This window comes from Sebastes fasciatus, chromosome 15 (genome assembly GCF_043250625.1).
Source record: "Sebastes fasciatus isolate fSebFas1 chromosome 15, fSebFas1.pri, whole genome shotgun sequence".
Classification (NCBI taxonomy): domain Eukaryota; kingdom Metazoa; phylum Chordata; class Actinopteri; order Perciformes; family Sebastidae; genus Sebastes; species Sebastes fasciatus.
Genome location: NC_133809.1, coordinates 29,343,572 through 29,363,383, shown reverse-complemented (window position 1 = coordinate 29,363,383; position 19,812 = coordinate 29,343,572). Strand labels below are relative to the sequence as shown.

The window sequence follows — 19,812 nt, the reverse complement described above, 5'->3', positions numbered from 1 at the left end:
CTTGTATTTTGTGTTTCTACTAGAACATGTTTACATGCTGTAATGTTTAAAAAACCCTTTATTTTCCTCATACTGTCTGCCTGAATATACCTGTATTCACCCTCTGTCTGAAACGCTCTGTTTTAGTACATTTCAATGGAATTGCAACAGAATTGCGTTGCTAGGCAACAGCTTGGGTCCATGTTTACTTCCTGTCAGCTGATGTCATTCACATACACTGCAACAGGAAATAAACTGGGACCCATTTAGAATGTTTACGTTTAAAACCGTGTAATGGTCTAAATATTGTAGATTTGTGACATCACAAATGGACAGAAATCCTGACGGCTTGTTTCAAAAGCTCAGTTTCTAAATACCAGCTGTGTGTATTTCTCTGTGGATTAAGCGTTTCGATGCTTTCACAGTATTGATATAGGACTTAAACCTGCTTTATAATATAAAAGCCATGAAAATGTTACTTTTTACAATATGGGACCTTTAAATGCTGCGGGAATTGTGGGATGTTATTCTCTCCTCTCCTTTGGTAAAGGATGTTCCAGTGTATCCTCTGCTAAAGGAGATAATAAAGGAAGCATTGAAGCACCTTTCCTCAGCTTTTATAGAATTCAAACAGCTCTTATCATGGCTGCTACTGAGATACTTCCGGGTCATTTCACGCCATCCTGAGCTAAAAGGACTTTTCGACCGCGGCCCTGCATGGTGTCAACAAACAGACAGACTGGACTAAGTCCCGCCTCCGCTGCTCAGCTGTCGGTCCGGCCGCTGGGCGGAGCTCCTGATGAAGCAACCGCTGGTTGTGTAATCCAATGATCCTGGTGTGACACTTTGGCCTCAGCGACCACAGCCGCAGCTTCTGAAGGGAAAATCAAATCAATGCTCCATTGACTCTGTCAGAGCGCGATGGAAACCTAATTAAAGGCCCTCCAGGCACAGCTGGTCATTTTGTGCAGCCAAGCACCAGGGCTCTCGAATCAAGCCAGTAATATGTACTATTGCTTTACTCTGTGTGCTGAGTGAGGGATGGGGGGGGGTCTGTGGGCCTTCCTGACCAGGATACTGTCAGGATTCAATATGCTAAAAACTCATGCCTATGTCATGTCATTGTTAAACAGTTTGACATACTGCAGTGCAAAGACACTTTCCCTACTAAGCTCTTATGAAAATGAATATTCTACTAATATTCCGGTTTACATGCAGCGGTTCATACTCCGATTAACCGGCGGTAGACTTGTTTGACCGGACTAACGCAGCTTCCCTCTTTCATTCCTTCAACCACCTTCTAGAAAAGGTCGGTGTTGTTATATTTGCTCATATCCCAAAAAACCTGTTGATATCCAAGTCTTTCATATTATTTAAAAGTAGGCGTGTTTCTCCTTATTTTCTTTTGGGCACGCATCTCTGCAAACCGCCGGCTGGTTGGTTTGCGTTCAACGCACAGATCTGGATGTAAACAGGAAAGAGGCCGTTTGTCACAAACTGCCGTAAAAGAAAACCCCCATTGAGACACATATTCTGAATGAGCTGTGTACATGTCCAAAGAATGCTCCTAAAACCTGAATAATATCAGCATATCCCACATGACCTAATCAGAAAATACTCTGAACATACCAAACGTCCATAAAAATATTGTGCCATGGAGTAAGAGTGCAGGTGTTTCCTTTTTCTTTACTGTTGCAGTGTATGTAAATAACATCAGCTGACAGGAAGTAAACATGGACCCAAACTGTTGCTTAGCAACGCAATTCCGTTGCAATTCCGTTGAAATGCACTAAAACGGAGTGTTTCAGACGGAGAGTAAATACAGGTATATTCAGGCAGACAGTATGAGGAAAATAACGTTTTTTTTTAACATTACAGCATGTAAACATGTTCTAGTAGAAACACAAAATACAAGTATGAACCTGAAAATGAGCACAATAGTTGACCTTTAAGGCCTCCCTGCTGGCTCGGTTACCTCTTTCTGTTGAGGACACCAGAAGCGAACTTTATGTGAAAGACCAGCCATAAACAAATATCACCTCTCTCTGTCAGAGGCACTGATATTGATGGCACTGGTTGGAGTTGGCACTGCTGGCGTGGGAGATGGAGGGGGTGTTGGGTGGGGGGGCATTGTCCCGTCGGGAGGCGATCGATGCTCACATCCTGTGAACCCTGCATGTAACACGGGAGAGCGCTCCCAACACACAGGCAGCCGCGGCACACACATACACACAGAGAGACAAAGAGGGATGTGGACTGGAGTTTGCGACCGTCACAAGTGGATCATCAAACACCTCCATGGGGTAGCCATCCAGACACAGTCAACTCCTGGGATGCTTCTATAAACACGATGAAGTGCATCAAGAGGCAAAGAGGGAACCCGTACCAGTGATATGTAAGTGCTGCTGATGGTTGGTTGATTCAATGAATGGAGTCATTTACTGTAATGTCATGTTTCATTTAAAATGGTTTTGTCAGATGGCCTAAATTGTAATTGTTATTGATTATTGTTAATGGTAAAAGAAGGTAATTCTGAATTACTGGCCTTCGAACAGAAAACCAGACCATGCTTGGTGCATTTCATTTGCATATAGAAGGGAAAATCCAGCATAAAACAGAATTTGCATGTAATTTTCTACAGCACCACACAGCTCTGTTTCATTTGGTGTAAATGCCTGTGTATCAGCATGGGTTGTCTGGTGGATGCACACCAAAAACCAGGTGCTGGTAATGGCAAGGACATATTAGACAAGAGGATGACGCACACAATGATATGATTGTGGCACAAATGTTTAAACATTGAGGTTGACGTTTCAACCACACTTTTTTTAAGACCTTGAAAATATCTAACTTTGGTTCAAATGTCGGTGATACATAAAGTCATTGGAGTCATGAAGTGTCTCTGAACTCCGGATTGTTGTGATGATGTCATCCAGACGACTTCTGTAGCTACACCATAAACTGTATTATGAAACGAATGCTAGAGCTCTACAGCAGCCATAAATAATAATTTGCCCAAAAAGCAAATTTTGATTGAATATCACAAATAAAAGCCCCAAAAACGTAGCCACTAATTCACTCTCTCCAATGTCATCTGATGGCACTTCAAAGTCATTTTTCAGCCTCATATTTCATAAAACATCGTACTTCTAACTTCTGTTTAAGGATGTGATTTCCCTGTTATAGGCAGTACTAGATACATAAATGCACTTACACTTTGTTGTAATAAAGTTGCGTCACAATGCCAGACATCTGCTCGGGTAAGGGCTGTTTTTTACATAGGCTTGATTGAACACGATGGGCAGTTATCTCCTTCAGTCAGACATCAACATGAACCCTGCTACACCTTATTGGACGAGCACAACATAGGATGTCAGTGGTCGCTGCAATTTTAGAACTGGAAAATAAAGCAACTAAATCAGTTTAAATGATATAGAGAACATTCTTAGTGTAAATGTTTTTCTTCTTGTCAACAAATCCCCTGTGCACATTCAAACTAACAGTGCAGCCCAGTCGCACAACCGTTTGTGAAATACTCACGAAATTGAATGCATTGATTCGTGTACATAAACACGAATTTCACTTTTTTTTTCGTGATGGTCAGCACAAAATCAATTCATATGCAATTCACGTAATTGTGAACCGGGAAGTACAACACAGCATACGGAGGGTGTTGGGGTGGATGGGTGGGTCAAAAAGACAGGACTTTCACCCAGGACACCGGTGTTTGTGTCCCGTGTGAAACCACAAGTCAAAGTTGATTAATTTGTCATGTAACTTCTGTACTTAATTTACACATTTCTGGAGTTATTTAAACCCAAACCGCGATCTTCTCCTCAACCTAACTAAGTAGTTTGTTGCCTAAACCTAACCAAGTCGATCTATTCCTAAACCTAACAAAATAGTTTTATTTTGAAAAGACGTGTTGCTGGACATTCATAGGAAAACGCACTAAAAATACGTATTTGAAAATTGTGCTGAGCGTCACGAAAAAAAGGGAAATTTGTGTTTATGTACACGAATCAAATAGATTCAATTTCGTAACTATTTCAAAAACTGCCGTGAGATCAATTGTTGTCCAAAAACTATTTAAAACACATCAACGAGTCACACTGTTGCACTGGGTGTAGTCTCGCATAGCCAGATCTTCTCCACAGTTCTGTGTCAGTGCTAAAGAAAGGTCTGGCTCCACACATTATCATTCTGGTAGAGGGGGGAAAAAGAAATGCTCTGGCTTGTTTGTATTTCTTTAAACCAATCACAGTCGTCTTGGGCGGCTCTAAGCCCAGGATGCAGCGATGGCGTCCTTTCAAAATAGATAGCGCAGATAGCGGAAGGGGAGGAAAACGGGCAGTCTACATCTAGTGAGTCCAGTCTGTTCTCATTCCCAGGGCGTCAAATACCGCCACTTTGTCAAGCCCCTCGGCGTGTAAAGGCACCCTTTTAGCGACTGTATGAGACGCACCGGACTTTCTAGTAACTACAATGAAACCCATCAATATTAAACTCTCAGAGAAAGTGGATGGGGAGTGTGGAGATGTAGTTTAAAGAGCGAAAAAAACACACATAGGGTGGATAGGTCAAACAAACACAAGACCGCTGTTCGTGTCCAGTGCGTTAAGTTTGATTTTCACCTTACAAGCAACTGTTCGTTCGTGTCCCGTGTCACTTTACAAACATAGTAATCTTAAGCACAACCATGTTTTTTCCCCTAAACCTAACTAAGTGGTTTTGTTGCCTAAACCTAAGCAAGTTTTTGTTTGAATTCACAACGTGTTTACCGCAACCGTAAAGTGACGTCGAGGGGTCTGACAAAGCGTCAGTATGTGACGAGTTGGGATGAGAACGGGTTGGTGACGACACTGAACGACATGTTCCTTCATTATCATGAACACACGTTATATTTTGACTCAATTCCATTCTACGTACCACCGAATCAAATGTAGATTAATCCGCTGCTGAAAATAGTCCCCATCAATGCACTAATTCCTCCTGTTTGAGTAACCAGCTGTTTTTGGAAATTATTGAGCGTTTAAGAAAAAAAAAGAAACATATATTTGACAGCTCTTAAAGATTTCCGTCCTCAGTAGGAACCAATGGGCTAGAGGCTGATAACCACAGACAGGAAAGAACCAAGTCAGAAAGTATTGAGAAATTGACTAACACATTGTTGGTTTAGGTCTTTTCATGACATTAAAAAAATATACAGTAACTGGGGTTCATTACAACTTGGGTTTTATTTTTGTAATCACGAAAGTAATTCCTCTTGGATCTTGGAACATCGCTGAAAATAGGTACAACGGGGCAACAAACACAAGCAGTTTGACGTTCAGAGAGCTTGTAGACAAACTCCCAGGTAACCCCATGTATATCTGGTCGACTTTACAGTAGTTGTGTGCACTCATTTGTGCATTTTCCTGGGCAACAAGTTATTATTAGTGGCATTACTGCTGCACCCATTTTCGGTTTTACCTCCAAAGGAATCAGTAGCCAATTTGGCTAAACTGTCACCTTGTTTGCAACCTGTCTGATCATCTCACTGCTTGTGTTTCTTGACTCTCTGGATTTACTTTTAGTGAGGGTGCCATATCCCTGTAATCCCTTTAGTGAGTACAATGTTATCATAACCAATAGAGCTGATGGCCAGAGCTACAAAAATAAAACATGCAAACTGTGGCTTATATTTAGAATTTCATACCGAAAACTTACCTAATATGTGGTCCGGCTTTGTGAGGCTAATGTGTTGTATGTACATGCTGTGTCTCCACAGTTTGAGGACATGTGGCAGTGAAGTGGTGACAAGCTGACCATGGGTGACTGGAACCTGCTGGGCAGCATCCTAGAAGAGGTCCACATTCACTCCACCATCGTGGGCAAGATCTGGCTCACCATCCTCTTCATCTTCCGCATGCTAATCCTGGGTGCAGCCGCTGAGGACGTATGGGACGACGAGCAGTCCGAGTTTGTCTGCAACACTGACCAGCCAGGCTGCAAGGCGGTCTGCTATGACCGTGCCTTCCCCATCTCCCTCATTCGCTTCTGGGTCCTGCAGGTCATCTTCGTCTCTGCGCCCTCGCTGGTCTACATGGGGCACGCCCTCTACTGCATGCGAACACTGGAGAAGGAGCGCCACCGCAGACGGGCCCAACTGAAGGAGGAGCTGGACGAGGTTGAGTTGGATTTGGACGAACATAAGCGCGTGGAGAGGGAGCTGAGGAGGCTGGACGAGCAGAGGAGGGTGAAGAAGGCTCCTCTCAGAGGCTCTCTGTTGAGAACCTACATCATCCATATCCTTACACGCTCTTTGGTGGAGGTCTGCTTCATCCTGGGCCAGTATATACTCTATGGTGTCCAACTGGAGCCACTCTATAAGTGTGAGAGGCTACCTTGCCCCAACAGTGTAGACTGTTACATCTCCAGGCCCACAGAGAAGACCATCTTCATGGTCTTCATGATCGCCATTGCTGGGGTGTCACTTTTCCTCAACATTCTGGAAATATCCCATCTGGGCATCAGGAAAATCAAACAGGCACTGTATGGAGAGAGGTACACGGAGGATGACAGTTTGATTTACAGGTCCAAAAAGAAGGCGTCCTTACCACACCTTTGTGTAATGAGTAATGTATCACCTCACAATGGGCCTTTGACTCAGACCTTCAAAGTGATTCCAGAGGCGGACATGAAGCCTCTTTATTACAACACCGGGCTCAAAGCCAACCAGGATGCACCAAGATACAGTCAGACCAGCTATATCTGTCCCCAACCTAGGATGCCACCCAGGTCTGGCCAGAACTGTGCAATGCAAGCCCCCCAAACTCATGATGGTCCAGAGGTCCACACAGCTATGGTGGACCACCATCCAGTCTGGGCTTCTGCTGTGTCAACATGCCATCATGAGGTTCCCCGTGAGGGAGAACACCCTCACCCCATTCATTTGGAAGCTCTGCTGTCCACTAGCACCTTAAGGCCCAGCGCTATCAGAGACCTGGATGAGGACGATCGAAGGGAGTCAATGGAGAGCAACCCCAGGAAGACCAGCTTCATGATCAGGCCACCATCTGAGAGCTTGTCCTCCATCAGTGGCTCCACGAGCCCTTCCTTACATACCTCAGAGGAGTCAGATGAACTGGGCTCCCTGCAGGGAGACATGCCCATGATGCCGCCTCCTGGAGGCCGAAGAATGTCAATGGCAAGTATAGAGCAGAGATTGTCTCATGTGTCTGAATCACATTTCACACTAGTTCAGAACATCGAAAGCAAAGTTAAAAAGAACAAAGTGCACCTGACAACCTGGGAGCAGCTTATGTCCTCCTTGGCTTATGAAAGTGGCTGGGAGCTACTCATAGCACCAAGTTGTACATTACAAATAGCAGAATTTCTGTCTTACTTTTATGGTCCTTTAATAATGTTTCAGTCATGGCAGTCATCGCCTCTTTTACAGTCCGTCCATAGGCGAAGGGCTTTTTGTGTTTCGTTGGGATGTGCGCCACTAAATGAAGCCTCTGTTGCTGTGTTGGCCTTCTTTCGTTGGTAAACAGAGAATGTTGTCTTTTAAGCGTTGTTAGTAACACTTTACAATAAAGGGACACAAAAATGTGAGTAGTTATTGGGGAACGAATGAGGAACTCTCTGCTAGTGAACCATTAGTTAATGAGTAACTCCCAATCACAATTTTTGAGTAGGTAATGATTAGTTAATGATTGCTTAATCAAAAAAACGAATGAGGCTCGAACTGCTAGTGAACCATTAGTCAATGAGTAACTCCCACTCAAATTTTATAGAGCAGCTAATGATTATAAAATGAGTGAGGAACGAATCAGGAACGACTTGATAAATGATGAATCGTTATGAGTACTTCTCTAAAAGGCAAAAGTGAGCATGGCTTACATACCCCCGTTCACTGCTTGACTCCTACTAAAGTAGGGCCAAAGGTTTTGCCCTTTAGGAACTAATGGAATCAGTCTACTGAGCACAGTGTATCTTGTTATTAGCTCACCTTCCTCAAGAATTTTTGAAATGTTGGGCACCCCCAAAAGGCACAACTAGACCACACTGTCAACCATCATACCAAATTTGAAGTTCCTGAGTTAAATAGTTCTACTCCGGAAATGAAACGGATGGACGGACGGACGGACGGACGGGCGGACGGAAGGACGGACGTACATGTGGAGCACTATATACCCCCAACTACGTTGTCCTGGGGGTATAATAATTCATAATGGAGGACAATATAATGATGAGTTACTAGAACAGACTGGAAGATCCTATAGTAATGAATCATGAAGTCATGATTCGTTCAAGAATATATGTGACTTGATCCTACTGACCATTTTTATGAGTCGTTCCGATTAACTCTGAATCAGCTGCTGGGCGACACAAAATTAGTAGCGACTCATTAATTACTAATTACTTAAACATTAGCTACATTAAAAGGTTATCATAAGTTAATGATGAAGTAATGAGGAACTCCTCAATAACTACTTAAAAAAAGTTATTTTTATAAATGGTCACTATATCCTGACAGTAGTACATGAAACAGGTAACCTGAAAAAAATCATGTTCCTCTGTGTCCTCCAATTTCCTCCGGTGCTCCAAACAGCATCTGCAAGATTTCACAGACCGGAGGAAAACAAGCAGTATGAGCTGATCTGAGGTCTGCTGTCCATCTGCCGTCTATGAGAGCCGACTGCCAATCACTCGCAAACTCAGACCAAACGGTCAAACTAGGCAGCGCTGATCAAATATGAATCAATATTCTGTTACTGTAATGCTTATTTCTCTCCTCAAATGTTTTCAGAATCGTCTTGTAGTGTACTGTTTAGCTGTAAAATGAGAAAGTTTGTGACCCAGTAGCCATGTTGAGATCTCTTGGGGAACTCCAAGCACCGCTCACATGTCCGAAGCACAGCCAATAGGAACGCTCTCTCAAAGAAATGACCTGTGATTGGTCAAAATCTCCCGTCACGGGCTAGATTTTCTAAAGCCTGAAAAGAGAGCCATGAGGAGGTGCAGAAGTCTAGTTTTCTCTCAGAACACTTGAATTACAATATGTTGAAAGGTTATTATGGAATTTTTGCCCAATGATGCCAAAAATATACTGCCTACTGCTGCTTTAATGATTCGTTAATATAGGATTTCCCAGTCTGTTTTCTAGTAACTCATCATTATCTACTATATAGTCCTCCATTAGGAAACACACACATTTGTTATTCACATTCGTGAAAAAAAAAATGCATCATGCCTCATGAAAATAGTATATGTTTTGCCTTTTATTGGCCTGGCTATTTCCTGTGGTCATTGTCAAACCTGATGTGCGCTTGCTAGTCTGCTAACGTTGCGCCATCTATCATGTTACGGCATCATTGATGTAACCAAACTTGAAAGCCGTGTAACTCGTTTAATTGACAGCTGATTGGAAAATAATTGGGATATCTTTGAATTTGATTGGATGTGTTATCAAATTTACGTACATATTATTTGAACCTTTAGCAAGACACTCAAAGGGGTAGCAAAAGCTAGTAGCTCGCGAGCTACTTGTTGGAGACCCCTGTGCTAGTGTATTGTTAAAGAAGTGAAAGGGGGAAAAAAGTTACTCTGAAGCTCGCTCACTGGTACAGTTATGATGTTAAGCATTTCCATCACTAAGTCAACCAACACATTCGGCTGAAATAACTCAATACAAAAAGAGTTGATAAACATTTACGGATGAAAAGGAGTCAAAGAGAAAGTGGTAAGAGACAGAAGAAGAGAGATGAAGTGGTGTTTTGAAGAGAGAAAGACGGAGAGAGAACGCTCATTTCTGTTGATTTGGACGAAGCCCAATAGTGTCAATTTGGCAGCCTCTGTCCATTCAGTGTTGTCAGCGGAAGTAATGGGAAGAAATCAAACTGCCCTTCAGTTTCTGATAATGCCCTTCAGTTCGGATGGGAAAAACAAAACAGCAACAACAACAACAGACAGCAGCCACAGAACCGACCACACTGAATAGAACTTTTGAATTGAGTAATATTTCATGTAGTTTTTCTTGTGCGTGTGTCTGCAACTTTGTGTCGTATTGCTGTTGTGTCTTGACCAGGTCTCTCTCTCCAGAATTACATCCAGTGTCTCAATGAGATCACCTGTATAAATAAAGATTAAATGAAAAAGAAAAAAATTAGATCAGTTAAAAATATATATATATATATATATATCAATATTTAATATGTGAACTAAATGAAATATATGTAAAAATAAAGTTGTTTTATATTTAAGTTTCTTAAGAAATAACATTTAAACACAAATTAATTAATTCACAATAATAAAATATATTAAAATGAACAATTAGATTCAGTATGAATTTTATAGATTATAATATTTTTATAAACACAGATAGCTACGGCCTCGAAATAGTGATCTCAAATTAATAATTTGTGCACATTATTTGGGAATTCATGCTCTCAAATTAGTGCACAATGGAATTAACACAACATATCTGTTTAACATATTTATGGGATGTCAAAGACAACACATTGTTTGGTAACACTTTACAATAACCATCATTTATAAATGGTAAATTGATAGTTAATTAAAATTTAGTTAATAGTTGTTTTACTGTTAACAAACAAAGAAATGATAATTAATAATGTTTACTAAATATTAGTAATGCTACAAGTTATTTTATCAGTTTAGTGTTGCACACATTACAACATTGTATATACTATAAGCGTTTCTTAATGATTGCCAAATGATTTGTCAACTTTTAAGAAATCCTTTGAAAAATATCTATAGACATTACATAGAAAGATCATGAGGTTTGTAACACTTTGTTAGTGGTTAATAAATACTTTGTAAAGCATCTATAAACATTATTTAGATAGATAGTTAATAGTTTGTCAATGCTTAATAATGTTTATAGATGTTTTACAAATAATTTCTTAAAGGTTTACAAATCATTTGGTAATCATTAACAAATACTTAATTTAGCATATACAATGTTATAATGTGTACAGCAATAAACTGTTAATAGTTTTCTAATGTAATCAGAATGTAATTGTTATCATCTCTTATCAGCTATGATACAATATAGAATTTATAAACTTATTATTTAAAATTACACACACTACTGATAAAATAACAAATTATAGCATTACTAATAATTAGTAAACATTATGAATTATCATTTAATTGTGTTTTAACAGTGATATAACTATTAACTAAAGTTTAATTAACTATCAATTCATAAATGATGGTTATTATAGAGTGTTACCCATTGTTTTTTACAATTGAGATTGTATCTGTTGAACAATGTCATGTTATCTTTAACATCCCTTTAACGTGTTAAAGATGTTGACAGAACACTTTAATGTCATGTTCTGTTAATAAATGAATTGATTTTTTTTCTCCTTCATGACCTCTGCTGAGCTCCATAGGTTTCATATTATTGCCTATATTGCCATATTATCACCTCATCAACAACGTTTTTACAGAAAAATGCATACATCTGCACATTGTGTTTTTCTTTCATAGACTTGTTTTTGGAATCAATAGAATTTATTCATCATTCTTTGTTGTGAAATGTGAAAAGATTTTAAAATATTGGTAATGTTGAGAAACTAGCAAGAGTACGCTATTAATTTAAGAAATTATCCAACCAAAAAACCAAGCCCCTTGTTGGTTGCCAACTCTTTTCCAGTAAGAGTAGCTAGCAGCTCCAAAAGTCACTCAATCTAGCGAGAAAGTCGCCAAGTCATCAACACTGACAGTCCGTCCATTCAGGCCTCCCTCTAAAGCAACTCCCCCAAAATTATCATTATAAATGTAAACACCCAACATGACTATTGTTAATACTCACAGCTGTCAAGCTAGCAGCTTGTGGAAGACTCTAATGATGCGCAAAGAGTGCACGGGCAGAATGCACACAGGTAGACAGGCAGGTAGCGCTTTCATTCAGGCCGAATGAAATGATTGGACGGGTTTATTACAGTCTCGCGACAGCCACAGATATCGGATTTCTTTTCTTTTTTTTATGTCAGCGCATTTCATTTATTGATTGCAGTCGGGATGTAAAGAGAATTTCATCCAATATAACAAAAATATTTTTAAGCAATGATACTGGACACACTGAAAGATGCTTGCTTCAGTGAATACCAGGTATGCCGTGTGTGTTTTATGACTCAAAGCTGTCCTCTTGTCTTCCTCAGAGCATGTTTCTGGATATCTCCTCTATCATGAAGAAGTGAAGCGACGAGGCTTGGGTCATGGCCGTATAGGAGCTGTGTTCCACAAACTTTATCAGTGATACCAGCCATCGGGATTGATTTACCACTCAAGTCACATTGGGCCAAAACCAGCGAAAACAGTCAGCCATGATGAGGCAGCGGACACAGTGCCAAAGCCCAGTATGTCTTGGAATTGAAGCACCTTAAAACGTCTACATGTGGAGGAATGGATTGTATCTTCTTCTTTTTTTTTTTTTAAATGTGGACATATTTCCATGTGTTGGCGGAATTTTTAAGATTGTGCAGAAACAACATGGCGGATTATGGAGCAAACTCCTCAGAGGGTCTGTTTGCTTGGACGTTATGAGCTTAAAATACTTTTTTCTAAGTTGAAGACTTGATTAGAATCTGTGTACATCTGTGTATAGTCGTTTATATACGGTCATCTTGTGATACTTTATATTGTATTCAGATTAAATGCTTCTTAACAAAACAGCAATCATTTTGTCAACAGATACTGAATGAAAATCCACACACACCAACACCACGCCGTAGTTTCTCATGCTTTTTGTTTTATTTCTCAAGAAAAAAAATGCCTAGACAAAATGCTGGTTTTTCTTTAAAAACCGTTTTCATATCAAATAAACAAAACATGACATGTTGCACAATATTTACAAAAGAATCTAAAAACAAAACACAGGTCATTTGAACATTCAAAGATAAAAAAGAAATGAAAAATGCTCAATCTGCATATAACAGTCATGTTGCAGGTACTCAAAAAAAAAAAAAAGAACACGTAAAAAATGGCTCACCAAAATCTACAAATACAATGAAGTAACCACTGTAAAAAGTTAGAAACAACGGCACAGAAACTGTCTACATGTCTATGATACAGTCCTTACCCATAAGACGAGGTATGCTGAATTATCCAGGTAGATAAGTGCTTAAGAGTCTGTTCAACGGGGATTTAAAAAAAACTCAAAGATCACAATCTGAGATTCAAGTGGCCCCGATTAACGCATTCCTGTAAACCGATCGGATTAAAATAAGTACTTCCTTTAATCTGCCACTGTGTATTGTAATTTCCAAAAAAAAGAATTTGAAAGAAAACTCTTCCCTGATAACCACTGCTCATGGTTCAGACAATAACTGTTGTGCCTAGATTAGAGCTGCATTCAGAGATGTTGGAAAGTTGGAAATTTAAGCATCCTATGAAGAAAAATGCAATTACAGCTATTCAGAGTAGTAGTTCAGTCCCATATTTGCTGACATGAGTCATCTGATTGTGTTATGTCATATTAAAGGGAACATATCATAAAAAAACTCACTTTTTCAGTGCTTGTGCACATACATCTGGGTATAAACCAACCCACAAACTGTGAAATAAGACAACCCAGTCAGTTTTTTGTGGGCTGCCTAGATCAGAAAAACATGTGATTCAACAAGCCAATCAGATGTGGCTCCCCTTCCTATGTCACATGCAGGCTCATTAGAATATAATCACGACCTTTGCAAAGGTGCACCATATTTTTCTCGCAAGCCCATCAGAGCAGACTTGGCTTTTTCAGGAGGAGGTCTTAAAGAGACAGGAGCTAAAACGGAGCGTTTCAGACCGAGAGTGAATACAGGTATATTCAGACAGACAGGATGAGAAGAATAATGTGTTTTTTGAACATTAAAGCATGTAAACATGTTCGAGTAGAAACCCAAAATACAAGTGTGAACCTGAAAATGAGCAGGATATGTCCCCTTTAATATTACATCATACCGTAGTTGTCAATCACGTACCACTGGTTTTCCCTCCAGTCCATTAATGAACTTCAACACACGTCCAGGCAGCTATTGCTTTTCATTTCTTTCAGTACAGCTGCGGATACTTGAAACTTTCTTGCGTTAAGCTAATCCGTCACAGCGAACAGGTCAGCTTTTACGGCTGTCGCTGTTTTTCGTGGCATGCTGATGCAGTTGGAAGTGCAGATTGATCTAAAAATGTCTGCATTGCATTACCACACAATAATACATACGGTGTATGATGGATTACCTAACTCAGGCCAGTTTCAAGTCTCCACGGGTTCATTCTTGGACCATACTGAAATTAAGTGAAACCACATCAGAACATAATTCAGAGATCAAGAGTGTGCTTTGTGGTTGGCAGTAATAGAAATTATATGGAAATTACAGTCAACGGGCTAAAACAAGAAGAAAAAAAAGAAACATTAGTATGTTCCTTTAAATTCTTTTTTTTTTTGCTCTGGTGTTATAGATGCTAACTAGTCATATAATACTGCTAGACACTGATACAGTCGATGTACAGTATGTAATGGAAGAGGATTAGGGCCACTGAGTTCTGAGATTTATTGATTAATAAGTCATCATTTCATTATTATGTCAGACTTCTGATTCCTTCCTTACATCTTTTTCTCAAACACCTGTTTTTTTTCTCCTTAAAATAACAACAGGTGACTAAATGTTTGGCTCTAATTATGTTCCATAAACGAGGAGTATTTTGCATCCTCCTCAGGGTCGGAGCAACCAACTTGAAACATTAGATTGTTCTGATCTCTGAAGTGCAGCCTTCAGTTAACCGATTCATGACACTACATTTTCATCGTTTAAACAGTTTCTCTATCGTGGTATATTACTCGGTGACACCTACAAGAGCATGTGGAGACCCACAGTGGTCAATATTAAATAAATAAACAGGATGTTATGTAACAAATAATCATATGAATAAATACACATGAAATTGTAAAATAATCCAAACACTTATTAAAACTTAGCTGATTATTATGAAATGTTGTTTTTTTCCATTTCAAAATGTTTTTTTTTATTTCACACAATGTTTTAAAAAATACGTGTATTTATTTCAGTTTCATGGTTTTATATTACATATTCTGTCTGTATTTATGGATAAGATTATTCTAGGGCTGTCAAAGTTAACACGTTAGTAATGCTAATAATGCAAAATCGTTTTAACGGCATTAATTTCTTTAACGCAACTTACAGTTTTTAGGGTCTATAGCGGGCTCGGTTTTAAAGCTAGTGAAGATACTGTCATCATATGAAACTAGAAAACTTATGAATCCAATGGTACCAACCAAGCGTCTTGAATTAACTTCTGTTATGATTTGATGCTATATGAAAATAAATTTAATTGAATTGAACCATGTCATACTAGTTTGTCATGAAGGAGGTTAAATAACACTCCAAAGTTACGCTAAATTTTGCCGAGGAAAAACTGGCATGGTCATTTTCAAAGGGGTCCCTTGACCTCTGACCTCCAGATATGTGAATGTAAATGGGTTCTATGGGTACCCACGAGTCTCCCCTTTACAGACATGCCCACTTTATGATAATCACATGCAGTTTGGGGCAAGTCATAGTCAAGTCAGCACACTGACACACTGACAGCTGTTGTTGCCTGTTGGGCTACAGTTTGCCATGTTATGATTTGAGCATATTGTTTTATGCTAAATGCAGTACCTGTGAGGGTTTCTGGACAATATCTGTCATTGTTTTGTGTTGTTAATTGATTTCCAATAATAAATATATACATACATTTGCATAAAGCAATATATTTTTGTCCACTCCCATGTTGATAAGAGTATTAAATAGTAGACAAATCTCCCTTTAAGGTACATTTTGAACAGATAAAATAAATGTCTGATTCATTTGCGATTAATTAACTATTTTAATAGATTGACAGCCCTAGATTATTCTTTTAATTTATTTATTTATTGAACACTTTGGGCCTCCATATTTCCAGAGGGGGGGAGGGAAGGGGGGATACTTGATCCTGCATGTCTTTGGACTGGACTGCTTCTTGAATAGTGAAACCAAAAGTTACGTCCACGTTTTCTGACACTGTTGCAACGCAGTTTCTTAAAGCTGCGGCGCAGTTTCCATTGAATAAAATCCTTTGCTCCCTTACTAGATAGTTTGGCCTCTGTAACCTCTAAGGCAAGAAATTGTAGCTGCACTTGTCGGATGCTTATTTTTCTCACAAATTCATCAACACTTTTAACTTATGTCAATAAAAATTGCTTTATCAGCTGTTCTATTCAACTTAATTCTCAGGTATTAATTATATCTTTACAAAACAAAAAGGTAATACACAAAAATTGTAAACATACTCACACCCCTTTTAAGTTAAAATATTAAACTTAAGTAAGTACATGTGTGACTTGTAAATGAAGACTTATTTGTCATGAAATTGGCAACAATAAAAAAAATACAACCATTAACAAATCAACTCTAAGAAAGGGTAGCAATCTACATTTTACATCTATGCAATTTCCTCTACACCCGACCCCCTAACCCCCAACAACAAGAGTCCAAATAAATAAATTAACAAGTTCACATTGAGGAATTAAAGTCTATGAAATCAGCTGAGCAGTGTTCTTCAGTGTACTCTGAGTATTTAGCACATTCTAATTAGATTATCATTGGCTAACAGTGATATCATGGAAGGATCAGTTCACTTTAGATTTGATTTCATTATTTAATTAATTTTTAGTGTGCTAAAGCTAGCATGGTCAAGCTGCCATTATATACCCATCCACATGGTATACATTTTACAATTCAAATATTCCCCTTATTTTCAAAATAAGTGGAGTGTGATATTCACAAAATCAAACCGGGAAATAGCAGCTCTTATTTTGAAGGGTCATTAACCAATTTCTGAAAAAATTAAGTGCAATGAAATATTGCCAGTTGCAGTTTGAAATTCTAGTTTGACCTTCCTGTGCTGAAAGTGATTTCACCCCGACAAAAGAAGCCCAAACACATCCCGTACTCAGATGCCGTGGACATGCTGCACCGTGAAGCTGACAGCGCAGCAGCAGAGTGTTGGACAGCAGCACTCACCCCTGCCACGTGCCTCGCCATCGACTTTTCAACAGCAGATGAATTTGGCATGTCCCTAAATCAATACCGTGCCAGTGTGTTTGTTTGGAGCTTTGAACTTCATACACTATTAGGGGTACTGATTTGTAAGTAGAAATTGATCATTTTTTGCTTAGTGTTTAAACAGATTCACATATGATGCTGTGAAAATGTAGGTGTCTCACACCAACCACCAACGTACTGTACCAAATACTGTTAGTAGGGATATTTGTCTTATGTACAATACAAGAACAGTGCAGCTAAATACATAATTACCATAGTTACAAACACTAAATCCTTACTACTTTTAAGACAATAAATAAATGGGACAAAAAGAGCACTTATGATTTGTTTAAGCTGTTGTTTAAATGACCACACCAGTGTGTTTTAATTGTGTGTGCTTTACATTACTACCGTCCATTTTCAACAGCATGACGGAGAGATTTTTGTTTTTTCTACCTTCCAGGCAGCTATTGGTTTCCATCCATTTCACTCTATAATAATATATAATATACAAATCAACTAGGAGGTTGCTTGAGATAAGAGATCCATCACAGTGAACATTATGTCTGTTGTTCTTTTTGATATTTATTCCATTTGTCATTTTAGTTTAGTGTCCCGATGTGTAGACTTTTCAAGTCAATTTCAGGTAATTTAGCGGGTCCTGTTATTCCTTTATAATGGATATAAAATAAAAATATATAACTTCTCAGGAAGTTTCCTGGAGAGGAATTAGAGATGATGTTCTAAGACTGATGTTCTAATCATTTACTTGATTTTTTTTAATAAAAGAACAAGGAAATTATGTAATATATCAGACCGGCACATACGGGTACGTCGCAATAAGTCAAGGCTGCGCCCCCTTTTATGGGGGATAGAAAACTGAAGATCTTATAGACCTCAATGCAATTTAACGTATGTTTGGATCTTAATTTTGACAAGTTCATATGCATTTCTTGTTATACAAACTTTTGTTTTATACACACGTCTAATAATAATTTAGCGACCTTGCCTGAACCTGAGCGTTCGTACTTAAATGAAGGTTGATCGCCGCCATATCCCTTCAGTCTTCCCCCGTCCAACACAGTGGAGGCTATTACTGATCCAGACATCTCTACATATCTCATTGAATCCCGTTAGACTGAGTGTTGTCTGTAAATAACCAACGTGTTAATAGCCAACTGTTTGATCTATAGACTGAGATTTAGTTGGAGACCACAGTCTGATGTTGCTAGAACGTTAATGTGTGACTGTGTTACTGCAGCAGCCTCTCACTCAAGCTAACGTTAGCTAGCCATGCTAGTCACTGTCACCAGCATCATTTAGCCATTTAGCACACTGACAGTGAATATTCACGTATCGTATGTGCCTCAAATGTCAGTGTGAAAGCCTCGGTTAACCTGCTACACAACAGCTTTTCATCATTTTCTTTCCCCCGTTAGGGAACGCAGCCTCGGCGATGACGCCATGCTGGTCTGGTCTATAGCTTGGAGCCATAAAGCACCTCTATTATATCTTTTTTAGGACGTGACAGGGGAAAAATCTGCGTTTTTGGGATTTATTGTTGGTGCAATCAATTACACAGCAACTCTTCAGCACAGCGTTATTACTATTAGCGGTTTGTTTAAAGTAGAAGTTTGGAGACACGTTTCAACTTCTTCTATGTACTCTGTTACCGTCTACGAGGGACACGGGATTGGTTTCCCCCAAAAGGGGGCGTGGTCATGAGAGCCTATTCTGGACGACGTATTGCCGGTCTGATGTATTTAACATAGTTGGGTTTTTAACTTCCGGAGGAATTTCCTGGATAGACCTGCTAGTTTAAACGTAATAACGTAAATCAATTAGTTGGCAATTTTATTCTTTAGTTTTGCTGAATTGTATGCTTGGCTGTTATCTACAACTACACGGACAGACAAATGTCTACATTTGCTTTGGTAAAGAAAGGCCACGCTACCTGTCACCATTTTCACTATAATTATTACCAAATGACAGAGTCCTTTCCAGGAACCTTCCGGTTCCTTGTTTGGCAATAATTGGGAAACTAGGGACCTGTAAAATAAAGCATCACCCAGTTTGACAACACAAAAGCAGAAATGATGTAATGTAACTTTTCTGCACGTTGATTGATCATAAATGAATTAAATCAACTGAGAAACTACTACAGCATGCTTTGGAAAATGGTCAGCAGAAATGTAAATCAACACCGGTATGGTCCTTTAATCTATTTGGACACCCAGTGGCTGGCTTGGGCTTTAAGTGCCAACGTCACAATGCGTTTGCTCATATTGAATGCCAGGTGTCACCTCTTGGAGGTGCTGGGCAGTGCTTGAACTTTGTAATGTAGCTCTGTCTCTTAGCGCACATATGAAAAAAGGCAGAAGAGAATTGTGTAGAAATGTCCATCTGAGTACAAGAAAAAGTACAAGTGAAGTTTGAGAAAAGAAACTTTGCATAATGAGAGTTCATTTGACCATTTCATCTAATGTAAAATTTTACAAATACACACCTTTGGTAACATTTTACTTTAAAGTCCTGTGTCACTCAACAATCACTAGATCCACTGAAAATGTTAAGTCATATGACGATGATGATGTACCATATATTGAATAATTCAGAAGATTAGTTCAACATTTTGGAAATATACTTATTTGTTTTCCTTCCTAGAGTGAGGTGAAAAAAATGGATATCAATCTCATGTGTGTGTGTGTTAAGTACAGAGGTGGAGTCAGGACGTGGTCACCAAAAGTGA

At 39.1% G+C, this 19,812-nt stretch overlaps 1 protein-coding gene across 1 annotated transcript; it reads left to right on the top strand.

Annotated features, from left to right (window-relative positions):
- The first annotated feature begins 1,516 nt into the window (after positions 1-1,516).
- Positions 1,517-13,369, top strand: LOC141783487 (gap junction alpha-10 protein-like). The gene is made up of 3 exons (XM_074660821.1): positions 1,517-2,374; positions 5,750-7,172; positions 12,159-13,369. The coding sequence occupies exons 2-3, from the start codon at positions 5,789-5,791 to the stop codon at positions 12,254-12,256; spliced, it is 1,482 nt and encodes a 493-aa protein (XP_074516922.1). The 5' UTR covers positions 1,517-2,374; positions 5,750-5,788; the 3' UTR covers positions 12,257-13,369.
- The last annotated feature ends 6,443 nt before the right edge of the window (positions 13,370-19,812 follow it).

Bases quoted from the DNA above. Each gene is read 5' to 3' on its own strand.
- LOC141783487 (XM_074660821.1), top strand. From the start codon at position 5,789: ATGGGTGACTGGAACCTGCTGGGCAGCATCCTAGAAGAGGTCCACATT. The intron at 7,173-12,158 runs GTATAGAGCAGA...TGTCTTCCTCAG, and splicing joins CCGAAGAATGTCAATGGCAA to AGCATGTTTCTGGATATCTC.